General features: G+C 43.6%; 1 protein-coding gene across 1 annotated transcript in view; it reads left to right on the forward strand.

Moving 5' to 3' along the window:
* The window catches only part of LOC115478337 (autoimmune regulator-like), a 135174-nt gene that overhangs the window by 14779 nt on the left and 102191 nt on the right, over window positions 1–18204 (forward strand). The window contains exon 3 of the mRNA XM_030215641.1: window positions 14831–15005. Within this exon, the coding sequence (XP_030071501.1) occupies window positions 14831–15005 (175 nt within the window). The remainder of the gene's footprint in view (window positions 1–14830; window positions 15006–18204) is intronic.

An 18204-nucleotide genomic window follows, 5' to 3' on the forward strand; every position in this document is an offset into this window, starting at 1 on the left:
AGCAGTTTGTTATATAAGCTTAGTGTGTAGAGTTTTGCATTAGTTCATAATATGCAGGGTAGTGAAATCTGCATTCTGCAACATAAATCAGTTCAGCATCATTTGCTTTTGATCATCTGCCTATAAGTGCAACAGGAATGAATGTAAAGAGGGTGAGGAGATACCAAGTGATTCTGAGCAAGATTCAAACATGTCATTGGCTGGCTGCTCTAGGAACATATTAGTTCCTAATCAAGAGGAAGAATGCTCATCAAATCAGCCTCAAAATGCTGTAGTTTCAACTGAAAAAAATCTTGTCCTTACTCCTGTATTGGATCTTCTTGGTACAACTACAACAGGGTCTGCACAGCCTCATATAACCCAAGTTTCCAAAATCTGTGTTTGAGAAGCAAAACTGTTCCTTTACATCAGAATATTTACAAGGCATTTTCATTTTTAGAGTATATTACGCAGTAAGATGCAGTGTTCTGCTTTCCTTGCAGACAGTTTTCGAGTTCTACTGCTTTGAAAGGTTCTGCTTGTACTGAAAAAGGAGTCAGGGACTGGAGAAATTTAAAGAAAAAGCTTCAGAAACATGTAGATTCTGGTATACATAAGCAATGTTCTCAAAGATGGCATTTCCTCAAACAATTCAGAGAAGTAGGCTCTATCGCAACATAACTCTCAACTTCTCACAGGAAGTCAGTAGAAGAAAATAGAGTGTATGTTGTGCTTTACTTGGCCAAACAAGGAATTACACTGTGGGGACATGATGAAAGAGAAGAATCAGCAAATTGTGGAAACTTTCTAGAATTGTGCAAATTATTTTCAAAATATGATAAAGCATTTGTAAGAAAATTGAAGGGTTCTTTTAATCTAGTGGACCACAGAATTCATAATAAGTTACTACAGATTGCAGCTGATTTTGTAAAAGCAAAAATCATTCAAAAAGTGCAGGAAATGGGTTCTTTACTTTTCTTGTTGATGAAGCATGCAGTTTCAAGCAAGAGCAAATGACAGTGTGTGTGAGATATATAGAAAATCTGGAAATAAAATAACACTTTTTGGGATTTATTGATTGTTCTGAGCAAGGAGATACTAATACCATCTATCAGTACATTAAACAATTCTTACAAGTATCATGGATTGCAGATTTGCCAATTGTAGCACAGTGCTATGATGGAGTTGCTGTCATGGCAGGTCATGTTAATGGTTAGGGGTACCTCCTCGTAGCCCTCCCCTCCAGACTCTCAGCAATATCCAGCAAAGCATCAAGCGCAAGAGCATTCAGCAGATCCATGCTTCATGTGCAGATGTCCTACCACCACAGATACCACCTACTAACCCCACTATGCACACCTCCACCTACTACAGAGCTCAGCATAGAGAATGACACGGGGATGGGGACCCATAGTAACCACAGGGATAGGTTGGGGACAGATCCCACGGGGACAGAGCCTGTGAGGACAGGGACAAATTTTGTCCCCGTGTCACTTTCTACTTTGAAGCCTGTTAATGAACTGGACTGTTATTTATGTTTGTTTGATGCAGATGACAATATATATATTTTTTTTTTGTTTGTTTTGAAAAACAAGCAAACATGCTGGCCACAGCTAGCAAAATTTGCATGGGGGTTCCTGTACATCCTGCTACCAGCACATCTTCTAAGAAGACATCTTCTATTGCAGGAGAGACTGTGGAAGACAGGAGAGCTAGACTGAATCCTGAGGTTGTTGATGACTTCTCCTTCATCCACAGATTTAAAAAATCATAACAGTGCTTCATAGGGCATATTTCTCCCCTCTAGGGCATAGAGAAAGGGTAGTATTTTGTACTCCTGGACAAGTTAACAGGGTGGACTAGGATTCCTTGGGGTAGTAGAAGCCAGCTATTGTTGGGGTTGGAAGGGTAGAGGGTGGTGGTGGTGGGAGGAGGGTTATTATAGCTGCTAGTTGCTATTACTGTTTTCTATTTATAATTTATACACAGCAGTTGCACAGCATATTATTTCTTTTGATACTTTAATAAAAAGATTTAAATATAAAATCATAAGTGTTTGAGGCTTCTGCAGATGAGAACAGAGCCCACGGGGATGGGGTGGGGACGGGGACAGAGACAGAACCCACGGAGACAGGGCAGGGAAGGGGACAAATTTTGTCCCTGTGTCATTCTCTAGCTTAGCACCACCTAGTGAGACACTGCCTCACCACCAGCAACAGTACAGAGCACTCACTCACCCAGCACCATAGGCAGTTGGTGGCCCAGCTGTTTGGGGAAGCTAAAGGGGGTGAGGTTGGGGTGGGGCCTACATCCATAATTACCTGACAACATGTAGAAATAGAGGTCAGTAAACTAATTGTAAGTAATAACTTTTATTAAATTTAGTTATTAGATATGTATCGCTAGTGGAACCCAGCCCGTTTCCTCAACAATGAAATGGGCCCTAGAAAGGCTCTCTTGTAAGTGATTTTTTGTCTCTCCCCTGCCCTGCCCTCCCCTCCATGTCCAGCGATTCTTCCCTCCCCTCCATGTCCAGTGATTCTCCTCTTCCCTGCCCTCCCATCCGTGTCCCGCGATTCTCTTCTCTCTTGTCCTCTCCTCCCATCCCATCCCATCCATATCCATCGATTCTGCTCTGCCCTGCCCTCCCCTCGATGTGCCGCGATTCTCTCTTCCTTTGTACCTCATCGTTTTCTGGCTGGCCTGGCTGCTTCCCTTCCATTGGTAACATCCTGACATCAGCTCGCCTCCTGCGTTCCCTTCCTTCTCACTGTTCCGCCCTCTGACATCATTACATTTTGATGCGAGGGCGGGGCAGTGAGGAGGAATGGAATGCTGGAGGCTGGCTGACTGACATCATCAGATGTTACGAACCCAGGCAGCCAGACAGCGATGGAACGTTGGAGGTGCAAATTATTATATAGGATATGTCAAAGAATAAATTGGCAAGAACATTAAACCTATATATGTATATATAGGTCTCTTAGGCAGTTTAATTAAAGTGCATTGAAAAACGTGTTTGTAGATTATTCCTGCCCCTCCATAGAGGCCTGCACCAATGTGCACCAACCCTATCTATGAAAAGTCAGCACTGCAAATATTCTAGAACACCAAAACACTTCCAGCTAGAGACCGAGAACAATGGTACACAGAATCATAGGTGCCAACTTCGTGGGTGCAGTGGGTGCTCAAGCACCCCCAATAATTGAGGCAGTGGCATGTGAGCATAAAGTGCCTGTCCCTCCCGCTCCCTGCACCGTCCTGCTCCCTGCCCACCACCGCTGTCTGCACTCTGCTGTCTTTCAATGTATCCGGGCCGCTGCACCGTCAGTGACTCAGTGTCAGTGCAGTAAGCACACTGCCTTCGGTGGTCCAGAAGCTTTCCCTCTGTTACAGTTTCCTGTCCTGCATAGGCGGGATGCTGCAACAGAGGGAGAGCTTCCGGAGCTGCCAAAGGTAGTGTGTGCTTAGAGCTTAACGCCCAATAATTGAGACAGCAATGGTGGAGGGGGGGGGGGGGGCATAAAGTGCCTGTCCCTCCCGCTCCAGTCCCTGTACCATCCTGCTCCCTGCTTTGCACCGCTGTCCGCTGTCCTTCAATGTTCTGTGCCGCCGGCAGTGTCAGTGCAGTAAGCACACTGCCTTCGGCGGCCCGGAATCTTTCCCTCTGTTACAGTTTCCTGTACCACATAGGCGGGATGCTGCAACAGAGGGAGAACTTCTGGAGCCACCGAAGGTAGTGTGTGCTTACTGTGTTGATGCTGACGGTGGCCCGGAACATTGAAGAAGGGCAGAGAGCGAGCCAGAGAGGTACAGGGAAGGGAGCCAGCCCACCCCAGAACAGAGCCTGCCAGTCAGCCACCAGACGACGTTAAAAGCTGAAGAAGGTAACTTTTCCCTAATTCCCTCTCCTCCGCGCAGCTGTCGGGTCAAGGTTTGTTTTCAAGCCAAAAAGCACTTGTTGTTTATAGCTTTATTTAAAGTAAGTTTGCTTCACTCTGAAATGTGGAATTTTTTGTATAACAAAAATGTAGGAACTTGCTCCTTTTTGTTTTATGGAATGCAGTGGTTATTATAAAAATGCACTTGCCTTTTTTATTACTGCTGTTTCACAGAGAGATTTTGAATAATGAGGTAGGGAGGAGGGGGGAAATGCACCACCTGTAAAAAAAAAAAAAAAATTTCAGCACCCCCAATCATTTTGAAAAGTTGTTTCCAATGCACAGAATCTACATGTTACAAGAATCCTTCTCTGTGATTACAAACTACACTAACCCTACCTTTGAAAAGTCAGCACTGCAAATATTCTAGAACACCAGAACACCTCCAGAGAGAACAATGGTATACAGTCTAAGGGCAAGATGCATCAACTAAACGTAAAATAATCTAAAACGTAAAAGTGCTTACCGAATTTGAAAAAACAAAGAATGCACTAAAAACACATCTCAGAAATGTTTGGTGTGGTATTCAAAAGTCGAATGCATGAAAGTTTCGCTAATCTGGTGCAACCCCCCATAGTGGAGTAGGAAACGCACGCGCACAGAAAGCACACGTTATCGCCGTGGCTAATGTGCGTAAGAATTTTTTTTTTAAAACACGTCCTTTATGGACGTCCTTGCCCCTGCCCACCCGCCCGATGTCGCCGCTGCTCCCCGCTTCCCAAAAATCAAAACTTTAAGTTGCCACGGCCCCCCTCCCTTCCTCTCTTCTCTCTTTCTCCCCAGCTCCGCCTCCTGCCATCCTCCGCCCCGTGCCCCGCCCCCGCCGTCCCCCCTGAGGTCTTCGCCGCCGCTCCCCCCCTCCACCGGGCCCCCCTCCATCTTACCGGGCTCGCGCAGCGCCTCTCACCTCTGTGTGAAGGCGCTGCACGGGCAAGAACAGCTGATCGCCTCTTCGCTGAGTCTTCGGACGTCCCTCCTTTCCTCCTGGGCCCACCCTCATCTGACCTAAGGAAAGGAGGGACATCCAAACACTCAGCGAAGAGGCAATCAGCTGTTCTTCTTGCCTGTGCAGTGCCTTCACACAGATGTAGGAGGCGCTGCGCGGGCCTGGTGAGATGGAGGGGGGCCCGGTGGAGGGGGGAGCGGCGGCGACGACCTCAGGGGGGGCAGTAGGGGTGGGGCACGGGGGCAGAGGATGGCAGGAGGCGGAGCTGGGTAGAAAGAGATGAAAGGAGGGGGCCGGGGCAGCTTAAAGTTTTGATTTTTTGATGCAGGGGGAAGCGGGGAGCAGCGGCGACCTCGGGCGTCAATAAAGGACGCTCCTGGTGAGCGTTTTTGCCCCTTCGCAATTTTTTTTTGTTTTAACATTAAAGTTTTAGCTGGGCAGCCACAACAAGAGGTACATACTTCTCGTTAGCTTTCCAGTAGTTTTCCAGCGTTAGGGCAAGCGGAAAACTTTAGTGCATCTCATTTCAATAGGGTTTCTACACAATTTGCTCATCTGCATTCCGTTTTCATTTGCTGCTACCGTCGTCGGAAATTGGGCTTTAATGCATGCCAGGGTAGGAAAACTGTTCGTTAAAGGTTCGTTAACTTGTTCGTTATGTTTAGTGCATCTTGCCCTAAATGTTAAAAGAATCCCTCTCTGTAGTTACAAAAGGAAAACAGTCACCTAGTTAAAAAAAAAAAGAGACTACAGATAAGAAACAAATACCTAGAACAAAAAAAAAGGGAAACTGAAAACCCAAGAAACCAGACTATAAGCAGCAGAACACTGAAAAAAAGAGGGTTAGAAAGAGATTTCCTCATGTACAGAACAAAATATTAATATACCTTTGTTGTCTGAGCATTTTATTTATCTGTGTGGGTTGGTCCTGATCTATCTTTACTACATCCTCATGTTGATTTTCTCCTAAGTCCTTTTCTAAGATCTAACTTCCATTTTCTGCTTTTCACTGTCTTTCTTCCCTTACTACCTTCTATCTAACTCTGACTCTGATCCTTCTGGGGTTTTTTTCTCCTTCTATCTAGGTTTCATTCCTCCTTTTCCTCCTCTCCCCCCCACCACACACAATATTCAGTCTCTCTCATTCACCTATATTAACTTTTTACTCTTACCTCCCTAGTTCTCCCATTCATGTCTTATTCTTCCCCCAGCCCCCTATTTCCTGTCTTTCATCCATTTTCTAGTCTTCCATTTCTACTCTTTCTATTAATTGCCTCCCAGCTTATCTAGCTGTGCCTCTCATCCCCTTACAAATTCCAGTTACTTCCCTGCCACTCATTCTCTCTCCAGCTTCAACCCCTTTGTGTCTTACTCCCATATTCAGGCTCCCATTTCCCTTTTTACCTTCCCTGTGTCCTCCCTTTTTCACTTATGCAAAAATATGTCCCCTTCCTTTATCCTCCCTTTCTTTTTTCTTTCCCCATCATCTTTCTCCCCTGCCTCTTCTCTCATACCCTCTTCTCAACTTCTCCAGCAAATGCCCACCTGCCTCCTTCTCTAATATTCATTTACTCTATCTTTGCTCCACCTTAACCTCAGTACTCATACATCTGCCCCTCCATCTTCATATTTCCCTGTTTCTCTCTCTCCTCCACATAGCATCTGCCATTTGCTTCCTTCTCCCAGCCCCTGCATCAGTCCCCAACTCCCAGTCCCCTCTCTCAGGCCTAGCAGTAAATCCATTCTCCCATCTCATCCCATCCTCAGCCTGATAGCACTGAGCCCCCCCCCCCCCTTTCTCCCTTCCCCAACCCTAGCATCAGTCTCCTTCTGGTATCTGTCACTAGCATCAGACCATTGCTATCCCCAACCTTACATAAGCCCTCAGCCACCACCTAGTAGCCCCTAAATCAGGGTCATTTCCAAGCTTCAGCCCCCTTCTCCCACCTACCCCTATTCAGTTCCCATCTCCAGCCCCCCTTTTTCCACCTGCCTCCTGTTTCAGCCTCCACCTCCAGTCCTCTTCTTCTACCTGCCCCCTGCATCAGCCTGCAGCTCCAGCCTGTCTCTCACCTGTCCCCTGCATCAGCCTGCCAGCTCCAGACCCCCATATCCTACATCAGTCCCCAGCCCCCTTCTCTCGCGTTCTTTTTTGTAGCCCCCAGCCCTTTTCTCCTACCTGCTTCCTTTTTTCTGTCCTGAATCAGTCCATTTCCAATTCTCACCTGCCCCTTTCTCAGCCCTCCTTTTTTCCCCATCTCCAATATCAGACTAGCCAGTATCAACCCCCTTCTCCTAGCTGCCCTGCTCTTTGGAATACTTAGCAGAGTGACAGGAGCATCTACTTCACTGCCGCTTCACTGCCTTTAGTCAAACGGGTCTGGCGTGTCGGCAACACGTGCTCCTCCAAGCCACAGATTAACTACTTCCGGTTTCACAAAACCAGAGGTAGTTAATCTGTTACTTGGAATACACAGTGCCAGCATACCAGACCCACTTGACTTGAGAAAGAGAGGAGGCAGTGAAAAAGACACTCCTGTCCCTCTGCTAAGGACGTCAAAGAGCAGGGCAGCTAGGGAGGGCCAAACATAGGTGCCCAGTATAAGAGGCTTGGGCAGGCTAAGCCTCCCCAGCCGCCCGCAGCAGTCTCATTCTCCGATGCGACACCGGCCCGACACGCCTTATCTTTTCCATTCTTCTAGACCCATCTGTCCTCTCTGCAGTGCTCTGAGTGCTGCAGGCCTGCTCACCATCACCTGAGCGCCATGCCCAGTTCCGGTGCGCCGCGTCCCTTCTCCTCCTCTTTTTGCTTAGATGACGCAGGCTGGGTATCCTGGATGGGGACAATCAGAGCTCGCGCAAGGAAGGGGCGAGATGGATCGGCGGAGCCTCGGAGGGTTGAATGATGCTGACAAATCGGGTGGGATATTTGTGATGTGCAGGCTCTCAGCCAGTCAGCCTTCTCTACGTGAGAGCGATGCAACTTCCTGTTCCGCGCGGGAGGGGCCGTCAAAGTAGGGAAGGGAAGGCTCAACGCTCAAGGCTGGTTACAGTGGTTGTCTGAGGTGTTCCCACTTCCTTTCCAGACCCAGACCATAATAATTCAAGAAGAGGAAATTGTGGCACGCAGCGCACGTTGGATTTCAGGAGAGGTAGGTGCTGACTCTGACTGAAGGTTTAAGTCAAAATAAAAAAATAAATATTTTGTTTCATGCAGATCTCTTGTTTAAACATAACTAAATGGGCTATAAGCCCCTAATGCTTTTGGTTCCTATATTTTGTTTGTGATGACATACTGTGTCAAAATTGAAATTTGAAAACTGTTATCTCTATCTGGTCATTAATAAAAGGAGCTCATTGTGAATTTCCACCCTAAATGGATGTTTTGTGGCTGTACATGACATGAGAATTGTGATATGATCCCTTGTTTCATATTGCTGACGGTCTATGATGTTGTCCGTTTGGGTGGTATATGGTGTATTGGGGTCTGCCCAGTCCCAGTGTAATATTTATAGTACAGTAAGATTCTGAGTGTGTTTGCACAAGCTTGTGCATAATGTTTTGCAGTTGAGGGATTGTTGGTCTTATTGAGGTGACAAACATCAACACTTTAATTTAATTTTAGTTTGTCATAACACCAGACATGGTTTGGTTTTAGAATATTTTGGAGGATCTGATGTTGAATTGTTCCATACTCTTCCTGTTGGCACAGCTACCTGTGAAAGTTTCTTTTCTGCCATCAAACGTGTACGAAACTGGCTGAGATCCACAATGGGTCAGGAAAGACTGACAACTTTATGTTTACTGAACATTGAAAGTGATCTTGTTGGAGATATTATCCCTGAGCAGATCATTGACACCTATGATGCGAAGTCTAGTCGCCGGATGTTACTTCACTAATGTGACTATTTAATTTTGGGATTTTCCATGGATGGAAATAGCAGTGTTTAATAATTGATAACATTTTTGAATAGTATACACATTGGTTAGTATATGCTTTGAGCAAACACTTTTTTGACATATGATACATATGACATATGATACAAAATAAGTAAAAATAAAAGTTACATTTAATAAAAGGTGTTAATTGTAACTTTTATTTTTACTTATTTTTTTCTGTGTGTTGTCAGACAATTATGGATGTAAGCCCCACCCCCGGCCCCACCCCCTTTAGCCTCCACAAACAGTTGGGCCATCGACCGCCTATGGGGCCAAAGCCAGTGGAGTGTCATGATCCAGGGTCAGCGCAACAGGAAGCATTGGCAGTTTCTGACACCCCCAAATGTCAGCGTCCCCCTGCCATGCTTACCCGGCTTACTGTGTTGCACCAGCTCTGTGCATAGATACTGAACTCATGCTGGTTTTGTACCTACATGTGTTTAGTGCAAGACAACACACTTTGACATAAATCTGCTGTTCTGCTTGCTACAATATGTGGGTGGCCTAGCAGGGGGAATGGGATCTATTTGGTGCTTGTTTGGTCTGGAAAGTAGGCAGCAGGACACATGCAGTGGCTACCTTAGGGGATGGGGTAAGCAGGGCCTTGGGACTGGCCAGCAACTCTCCATAGGCAAGAATAGCTCCCTTGGGAGCCAGGGATGCCCCTGACTCAGAGGGTCACAGGTTCAAAACTGGCTGTTATACTGAAGTAAGAAATACAAAAGGTCAGGGGATATTTCCTGAGTGTTGTTATGTGGTGGAGAGGATGCTTTTTGAAAGCAGCAACAAAAGGTGTCAGTTGCCAAAAAGGCCACGCTAATCGGCACTTGCCTCTTGCTGCTGGATAGAGAAATGCTTTCACCTAGCAGGATCTGCCCTGCAGCAGGAGTTGCTGTCATCTCCCTATCCTGCTGTCACAATGCTGTCTACCATATTTGTCAGGGGACACCTGTGATGGAGAAGGTTGTTGGGGCCTAGCTGGAGGGATAGAATTGGCCCTGCAAGGTCATGGTGTTCACATGGCTAGTTTAGTTCAGTTTAATTCATTTATATTCTGCAAAAAACTATGTAACAAAACATTACACCACACTCACACTACCTGTGCTACAAACCAGGTACATTTAGGCAGTATAGGCCTAGCATATGCACAGATTGTGAGCTCCCATGGGACAGACACTTATGAATATGACACCTGATATAGGTGACCAATCAGGCCTTTTTTTGGGACTCGCAATGCTGTACATCTGTAATGAATTGTCTGATCATGTCTAGGCATGTTTACCAAAAGAATGGGTCTGTTGCATTACTCATTGTCATTGGACACACTCCCCCACTCCACCAGAACAATTCCTGTGCTCTGGCTGTTGTCCAGGTAGGAGTGGGACTGTTCCCCTGGCTACAGGGATTCCACACCCTGATCCAGGAGGCTCCCTGGTATTCAGAATATCCACAAAGAACCATCCAGAGAGCTCTGTGCATGCACCAGAACCAATATCTCTTATGCATCTCCTGAACACTTGAGTGGCTGGGGTGCCTCCAGAAGCACATACAGAGTAGCAAAGGCCTGATGCTGAGTCTGAGGAAAGGCCCCACTCCCAGTCGCCCTACAGCCATGACCTGGAAGAGGTAGGGTTACCATATGGCTCCAGAAAAAGGAGGACGGATTGAGCCAGCCGGGTTTTACTTCTATTGCTTTCAATGGAAGTAATTGAGCCAGCCGGGTTTTATTTCCATTGCTTTCAATGGAAAGCAATGGAAGTAAAACCCGGCTGGCTCAATCCATCCTCCTTTTTCTGGAGCCATATGGTAACCCTAGCTCAGAGGGAACTGGGAGGGAAGACTGCAGGGGTCTACCCACCCACACTGTGGAGCTTGATAGAAGCTCCCATATACCTCATACCTTTGCCAAATGCTGAGATGGTGACACAGGCCCCTGATGTTAGTGCTAGCCACTATGGTGCAACAGCCATTTCCTGCCACCTTGATGTGTAACTGGAGGCCTGGCCTAATGGTTTGCACACTGATCTGGGGGACGCAGGTTCAATTTCCCAGATTGCTCCCCCTAACATCACCCACATACCCTCACCCTCCCTTTGCCCGACTTCTGAAAGCATAGCTGCAATGAATGAGACCCAGTTGTACAATTCATACCCCCTGTCTCCCACCCCATCATCTGCAGTCTACTTTCCCCAGCCATGTGCTATTACTGTGGTGGTTACTGTGGTTGTCTGCATCACATGCCATTGCATAACCACATATTTCAGAATAATGGAACTGTACAGCTGTATATGAAACAACAAATTAACTGTATTTGGGTGAAACAAAATAAACTATTGTCTATATACAGAGAGGTGTCAGAGCTTCTTTAAGTCACATCAGCCTTATGATGGCCTCTAATCTAATCTAACATAGGACTTAATTAGTTCTTTGTAAGTTGTATATAGGTCCTATGCAACTTACAAAAAAAAATAACTGAAAACAATAATGGGGAAAAACAGAATATAAAAACAAATAAGATATTATTAAAATGACTTTAATAAAAATGTTTTCATTCGCTTACGTAAAAGCATATAGTTTGGATTCATCCTAATGGAACTAGATATGGTATTCCAAACATAAATAGCTTGAAATGAAATGAAAACATACACTTAAGTATACGCTTATAGTAAATATCTCTAACAGAAGGATATCTCGATAAGAAATGGTCTGTTGAAGAGACTGGCAAAAAGAAGATTGAGAAGGCAGACCAACAACCAGTTACAGAGCATCTCCTTGTAAAATAAAAAACATAATAAAGGCTTTTTTAAAAACAACACACACTTTTAAGGGAAGCCAATGCAAATCCTGCAAATGTTTTGTAACATTTTCAAACTTAGGGGCCTTTTTACTAAAGGGCAGTAGCGCTACCACATGGGTAGTGTGCGGCAAAACAGCACTACCGCAGGGTGTACTGAGGCATCCCGCATTATTGCTGTGATCAGCATGTGCCAATCTCCATGCTAGAAAATATAAATTATTTTCTAGCGTGAGGGGCAGGAAGTAGGTGTGCCCTGCAGTAATCAGGTATTAATCCGCAAACAAACCTTTTCCGGAGATGGGTAGATGGTAGAACGAGAGGACATGAAATGAGATTGAAGGGGGGCAGACTCAAGAAAAATGTCAGGAAGTATTTTTTTCACGGAGAGAGTAGTGGATGCTTAGAATGCCCTCCCATGGGAGGTGGTGGAAATGAAAATGGTAACGGAATTCAAACATGCGTGGGATAAGCATAAAGGAATCCTGTGCCGAAGGAATGGATCCTCAGGAGCTTAGTCAAGATCGGGAGGCGGGGCTGGTGGTAGGGAGGCGGGGATAGTGCTGGGAAGGCTTATACGGTCTGTGCCAGAGCCGGTGGTGGGAAGCGAGACTGGTGGTTGGGAGGCGGGGATAGTGCTGGGCAGACTTGTACGGTCTGTGCCAGAGCCAGTGGTTGGGAGGCGGGGCTGGTGGTTGGGAGGCAGGGATAGTGCTGGGCAGACTTATATGGTCTGTGCCCTGAAGAGCACAGGTACAAATCAAAGTAGGGTATACACAAAAAGTAGCACATATGAGTTATCTTGTTGGGCAGACTGGATGGACCGTGCAGGTCTTTTTCTGCCGTCATCTACTATGTTACTATGTTACTATCAGGTGTGAGCTGCCTGATTTCCCCAGGATTAGTGTGTGAGCCCTTACCACCTACTAAATAGTTAGCGGTAAGGGCCGAGATGTGAACGGGGCTGTGTGCCAATTGTGAAATTACAAATCCGGCATTTTCCCACCGTTCTAGAAAGTGGCCAGAGTGCGGGGCAAACTCATGCACTAATCGCAGCGCTGGTCACTCTCTAGTGCAGCTTGGTAACAGGACCCCCTTAGCGATTTGAACAATCAGACAAGCAACTGTATTTTGGTTTAATTAGAATTGTTTTTAACAAACTGACATTCAGTCCAATATAGAGAGAATTGTAACAATTTATTTATTTGTTGCATTTATATCCCACATTTTCCCACCCATTTGCAGGCTCAATGTGGCTTACAATATTCCATCATGGCATTCACCATTCACAAGAAACAGTTGGTATTACATAAAGAGCAAGTATAACATAATAGGATTAAGTTATTCGGTATATGAGAAAACAGTCAGAATAACAGGCAAGTTGTGATACTTTAGAGTTCCTATTGTTGATCATTATTGTATGCCTTGTTGAAAAGATAAGTCTTTAATGATTTTCGAAAGTTGAATAAGTCGTAAATAGTTTTCAGGTTAGGTGGCAATGCATTCCACAGCTGCGTGCTCATATAGGAAAAGCTGGACGCATGTATTAGTCTGTATTTTAGACCTTTACAACTTGGGAAGCGAAGATTTAGGAAAGTGCGTGCAGATCTTTTAGCATTCCTAAGTGGCAAGTCAATAAGGTCTGACATGTAGGCCGGCGCTTCTCCATGAATGATTTTATGAACCAGTGTGCAGACCTTGAACACAGTATGTTCTCTAACTGGAAGCCAGTGTAACCTTTCTCTTAGGGGTTTAGCACTTTCGTATTTTGTCTTTCCAAATGTGAGTCTAGCTGTGGTGTTCTGGGCTGTCTGACGTTTCCTGATGATATACTCTTTATAGCCAGCATATAGTGCATTGCAGTAGTCTAGATGACTTAGGACCAATGACTATACCAGGTTGTGAAAAATGCCTCTTGGGAAGAAAGGTTTTAATCTTTTGAGTTTCTACATTGAATGGAATATCTTTTTAGTTGTAAATGAGGTTGTTTCAACTTTTGAACTAGATAAGCAAAATGATGTTCATGAAAATATGATCTAATTAACTAGAGTTGTCTCATTCATAAAAAAAATTTTCAGCCACTTGATGTGTAAGAGAAGGGTCTAGAATGATACGTAAAATCCTAGAACTATCTTCAACAGGAAAGGAATAGCTGTTGGAACCCGAGTATTAGGATTTCTAAACCATAGGATCTTAGTTTTAATAGTATTTACTTTTCACAATTTGTCAGCAGCCCAATTTTGAAGCTTAATGATTAAAGATGAATTCGATCAAATGTATTATTAAGAGTAGCACATAAGGAATAAGCATAAAGACATCATCTGCATATGAAAAAAGATCTTTGTCCTGGTGTAACTTAATTGAACTAAGTTCATAAAAATGTTAAATGCTAGTTGAGTCCTTATAGGGAAACATTTCCAATACTGCAACTCGTTGTGCTTAGAGATTGACGTCTGTGGCTGCCATCTTCCCAGCTGGACCAAAAAAACAAAGCTGTGCACAGCTCATATCTAATGTATAATCTGGAAGTTTGTCAGAAAGAAATTTGAAACTAAAAGTTTAACACCTGTTTACTATGATGAGCGGCACTGCCGACATAGCCTATTCAAAGTGAATGGGCTGTGTCGGTATTTCATTCAATCAAAGATGTCCGAGCGGCTCACATTCTTAAAATCAAAAAATGACAGAAGAGTACAAGGTAGTAGTGATAGTAAAGGAAACATGTGTTGAACTACAATATATGATAGAAAAGCGGGAAGGAGAAAGAATAGGGATGTGCAATGTGCTAGATATTCAAGCCTGGATATACAATCAAGATTTCAGGCATAAGCAGTGCATTTTTTCTAGCGAAAAAGGTGTCAATACTCAAATGCCAGGCCAGTCTTTACGGGTGGGGTGATCACTGAGGGACCCATCCCACGATAGCCAGGCCCCCTGAAACCAGTTACAGAATCTATGACAAGGCAGAATTGGTGTGTAGGGCCTGAACTCTTTCATTAAAACTTGGGGACAATGGGTCAATTTTAGCAGACAATGGAAAAGGTGCCGCGTGCCGGTACTCAGTACTCCAAGTACCCCCCTCAAAAAAAGTCCTGGGTATAAGCATCTTTAAATAGCAATGATTTTAGATCAATCTTAAATTGTTGGAGGGAGGATTGTAATCTGAAATGCAATGGGAGCAAGAAGTGGGTTAAATCTTTGTTTTAACTGAAGTCTCTGATCTTCTTGCAGGAGACCCTGAACCTGAGTGAACAAAATGGCTGTCACAAGGCCTTTCATTCCCTGCTGACCTGGCTTCTGAGTAGAGATCTGACTTCTATCTATGAATTCTGGAGGATCCTCTTTAAGGATTATAACCTGGAACGATATTCTCGACTTACCTCCATCCAGAGCAGCTTTCCCAAAGGTAGGAGTTAGTGGCAATCTATAATTGTAGATCAAACTAAAGTAAGAGCAACCAGAATAAAAAAAGAAAGTTAGGTTAAATCCAGAGATAAAAGAAATATCAGAGTCCAATATGTGTGTGACACAATGTTCCAGAACCCTTCTTCCCAAAAGTATCCTTTGTTGTTTTACCAGTCAGATCCCCAAAATACAGTGTTTCAGATTATCAAATACAGCACAGAACTCCATGTATTTTCATTACCTTTCTACTGAAGTCTGAAAATTATTGTCCTACCTTCCTTAGATCAATCAATATTGTAGATCCTGGTTGCAATATTTGTTGTGATATAAAACTTGGGAAAATAACATTTTTAAAGCAGCTCTTTTATTTCAAAATTCAAATCTCTGCAAATTCCATTTTCAAACAAACATATCTCATTTATCAAAGCCAAATCTGCATTTTCAACTTTACATTGCACTAGAAAACCTTTAATTGTATTTTCAGCACAGTGTTAGGCATAGTTTGCATTATCCTAACACAATACAGCCATGCTGTTATCAGGTAGTGGAAGCTGAAATCTATATTGTGATATGTTGTCAAACAAAGAGGTAACATAGGAGAAGTGATCAACAAGATAACCTGGTACAAAAAGTCCAAGATAAATCAACAATGAGGAGACAAACACAATGTGGCACCACTGGTGTCACATTGGGGCCCATTTTCAAAAGAGAAAAATGTCCAAAAAGTGGCATAAATCTGTATTTGGACGTTTTTCTCACAAATTTTTGAGAACAATTTTTAGACATTTTTCTATGAAGACGTCATATCGAAAATGCTTCTCATTGTGTTTATCTCCTCATGTTTGGTTTATCCTCGTCTTTTTGTACCAGGTTATCTCATTGTGATATGATTACAATTTGGCGGATTCAGAAAACATGTGGTAGAAAATACATTTTATTTACTACCGTGTGGTGCTTACCCGACGGTAAACAGCAGTGGGTGCATGCTGCATGCCCACTACCCGGGTAGCGCATGAGACCTTACCGCTGAAAATGGATACATGCTGATTTTTATTTTGCCACACATCCATTTTCCAGCCCCTTAAAAAGGCCATTTTCCAAGATGCAGTAAAAACTGACACGGCGTGCGCCCAAAAGATGCACTCGCACTGCTGCAGGCCACTTTTTGCCACAGCTTAGTAAAACGGCCCCTGAATGACTTTGTTCGGTAGGAATTATTGGTGCAATGATTGAATCTAGTGATCGCCAGCTGGTTGAATAATCACAAATACTATATTCTGAGAACCATTCTCACTTTATATAGTTTTATATTAGATTTTTGTATAATATTTAGAGTGTTGTTTTGTGGTTCTTTTGTTGTTGTTGTTGTTGTTGTTGTTGATTTTGTAGAGATTTTGGACGATTTTCTCCCATTTTTAAAATATATTTTGTCCTATTTTATTGCGCCATTTACTGAATCTGGCCCTAAATCTTCAAAAACTTTACAGTATAATTATAAAGCCAAAACAATTTTTATAACACCATATTAGATTACACTTTCTTTAAAGGGAGAAAAAGGACCCAAGAGGACAATTTTCAGGTATGTTTAATCAATCTTTGCCAGCTGCTTCAATAATTTTCTTTCATTGGTCCAAAAAACTCCCTTCCAAACTTCCCTTAAACTCTACTCATATTCTTTCAACATTCATAGTGCAGATTTTCCTTAATAGGGTAGAATCGAGTTAATACTGCTGTGGTATTTTGCATTAAAAGTGATGCTTTTGAATGCTGAAGAAATGAGAGTAAACTTTAAGGGAAGTTTGGAAGGGAATTTTTGGACCAATGAAAGAAAATTATTGAAGCCGGCAAAGATTGCTTAAATACACCTGAAAATGATCCTCTGAGGTCCTTTTTTTTTTTTAAAGAAGGGTAATCTATTTTGGTTTTACAAAAACCTGCACTGGCATCATAATTATAATGCAAAGCTTTTGTAAATTTGGGACCCTGTTTACTAAGGCATTTTTAGTGCACACTAATGCTAGTGACACCCATATATTCCTATGGGTGTCTCTAGCATTAATATGCACTAATTTTTAGCGCACACTAAAAACGCTAGCGTGCCTACAGCTTGGCTTAGTAAACAGAGCCCTTGATTTTGTGCATACAATGACAGGAATGAACATCACACCTATGCAAGAGTATGCTGAAGATGATCTCAGTCTATCAGATTTGCTACCAGTACTAATACACTTTTGAGTACTTGAGTTATGCTGTTTTGTTGGTCTATGATTGCATTGGTTGGTTCTTGAGAATCTTTTCTTTTTCCACACATAGTACAGAATAATCATTTGATACTGACACTTCTATTAGTAATACTGGTCTTGTATTTTTCCTGGTTTTCTTGCATCTAGCTGTTTATCAGTGGAAATGGGAATGTCCAAGGTGGTCACATCTTATTTAATGTTTATTGTTTACATAAGTACATAAGTAATGCCACACTGGGAAAAGACCAAGGGTCCATCAAGCCCAGCATCCTGTCCACGACAGCGGCCAATCCAGGCCAAGGGCACCTGGCAAGCTTCCCAAACATACAAACATTCTATACATGTTATTCCTGGAATTGTGGATGTTTCCCAAGTCCATTTAGTAGTGGTTTATGGACTTGTCCTTTAGGAAACCGTCTAACCCCTTTTTAAACTCTGCCAAGCTAACCACCTTCACCACGTTCTCTGGCAACGAATTCCAGAGTTTAATTACGCGTTGGGTGAAGAAGAATTTTCTCCGATTTGTTTTAAATTTACTACACTGTAGTTTCATCGCATGCCCCCTAGTCCTAGTATTTTTGGAAAGCGTGAACAGACGCTTCACATCCACCTGTTCCACTCCACTCATTATTTTATACACCTCTATCATGTCTCCCCTCAGCAGTCTCTTTTCCAAGCTGAAAAGCCCTAGCCTCCTTAGTCTTTCTTCATAGGGAAGTCGTCCCATCCCCGCTATCATTTTAGTCGCCCTTCGCTGCATCTTTTCCAATTCCACTATATCTTTCTTGAGAAGCGGCGACCAGAATTGAACACAATACTCAAGGTGCGGTCGCACCATGGAGCGATACAACGGCATTATAACATCCTCACACCTGTTTTCCATACCTTTCCTAATAATACCCAACATTCTATTCGCTTTCCGAGCCGCAGCAGCACACTGAGCAGAAGGTTTCAGTG

This window comes from Microcaecilia unicolor, chromosome 10, assembly GCF_901765095.1.
Source record: "Microcaecilia unicolor chromosome 10, aMicUni1.1, whole genome shotgun sequence".
In the NCBI taxonomy this organism is placed as follows: Eukaryota; Metazoa; Chordata; class Amphibia; order Gymnophiona; family Siphonopidae; genus Microcaecilia; species Microcaecilia unicolor.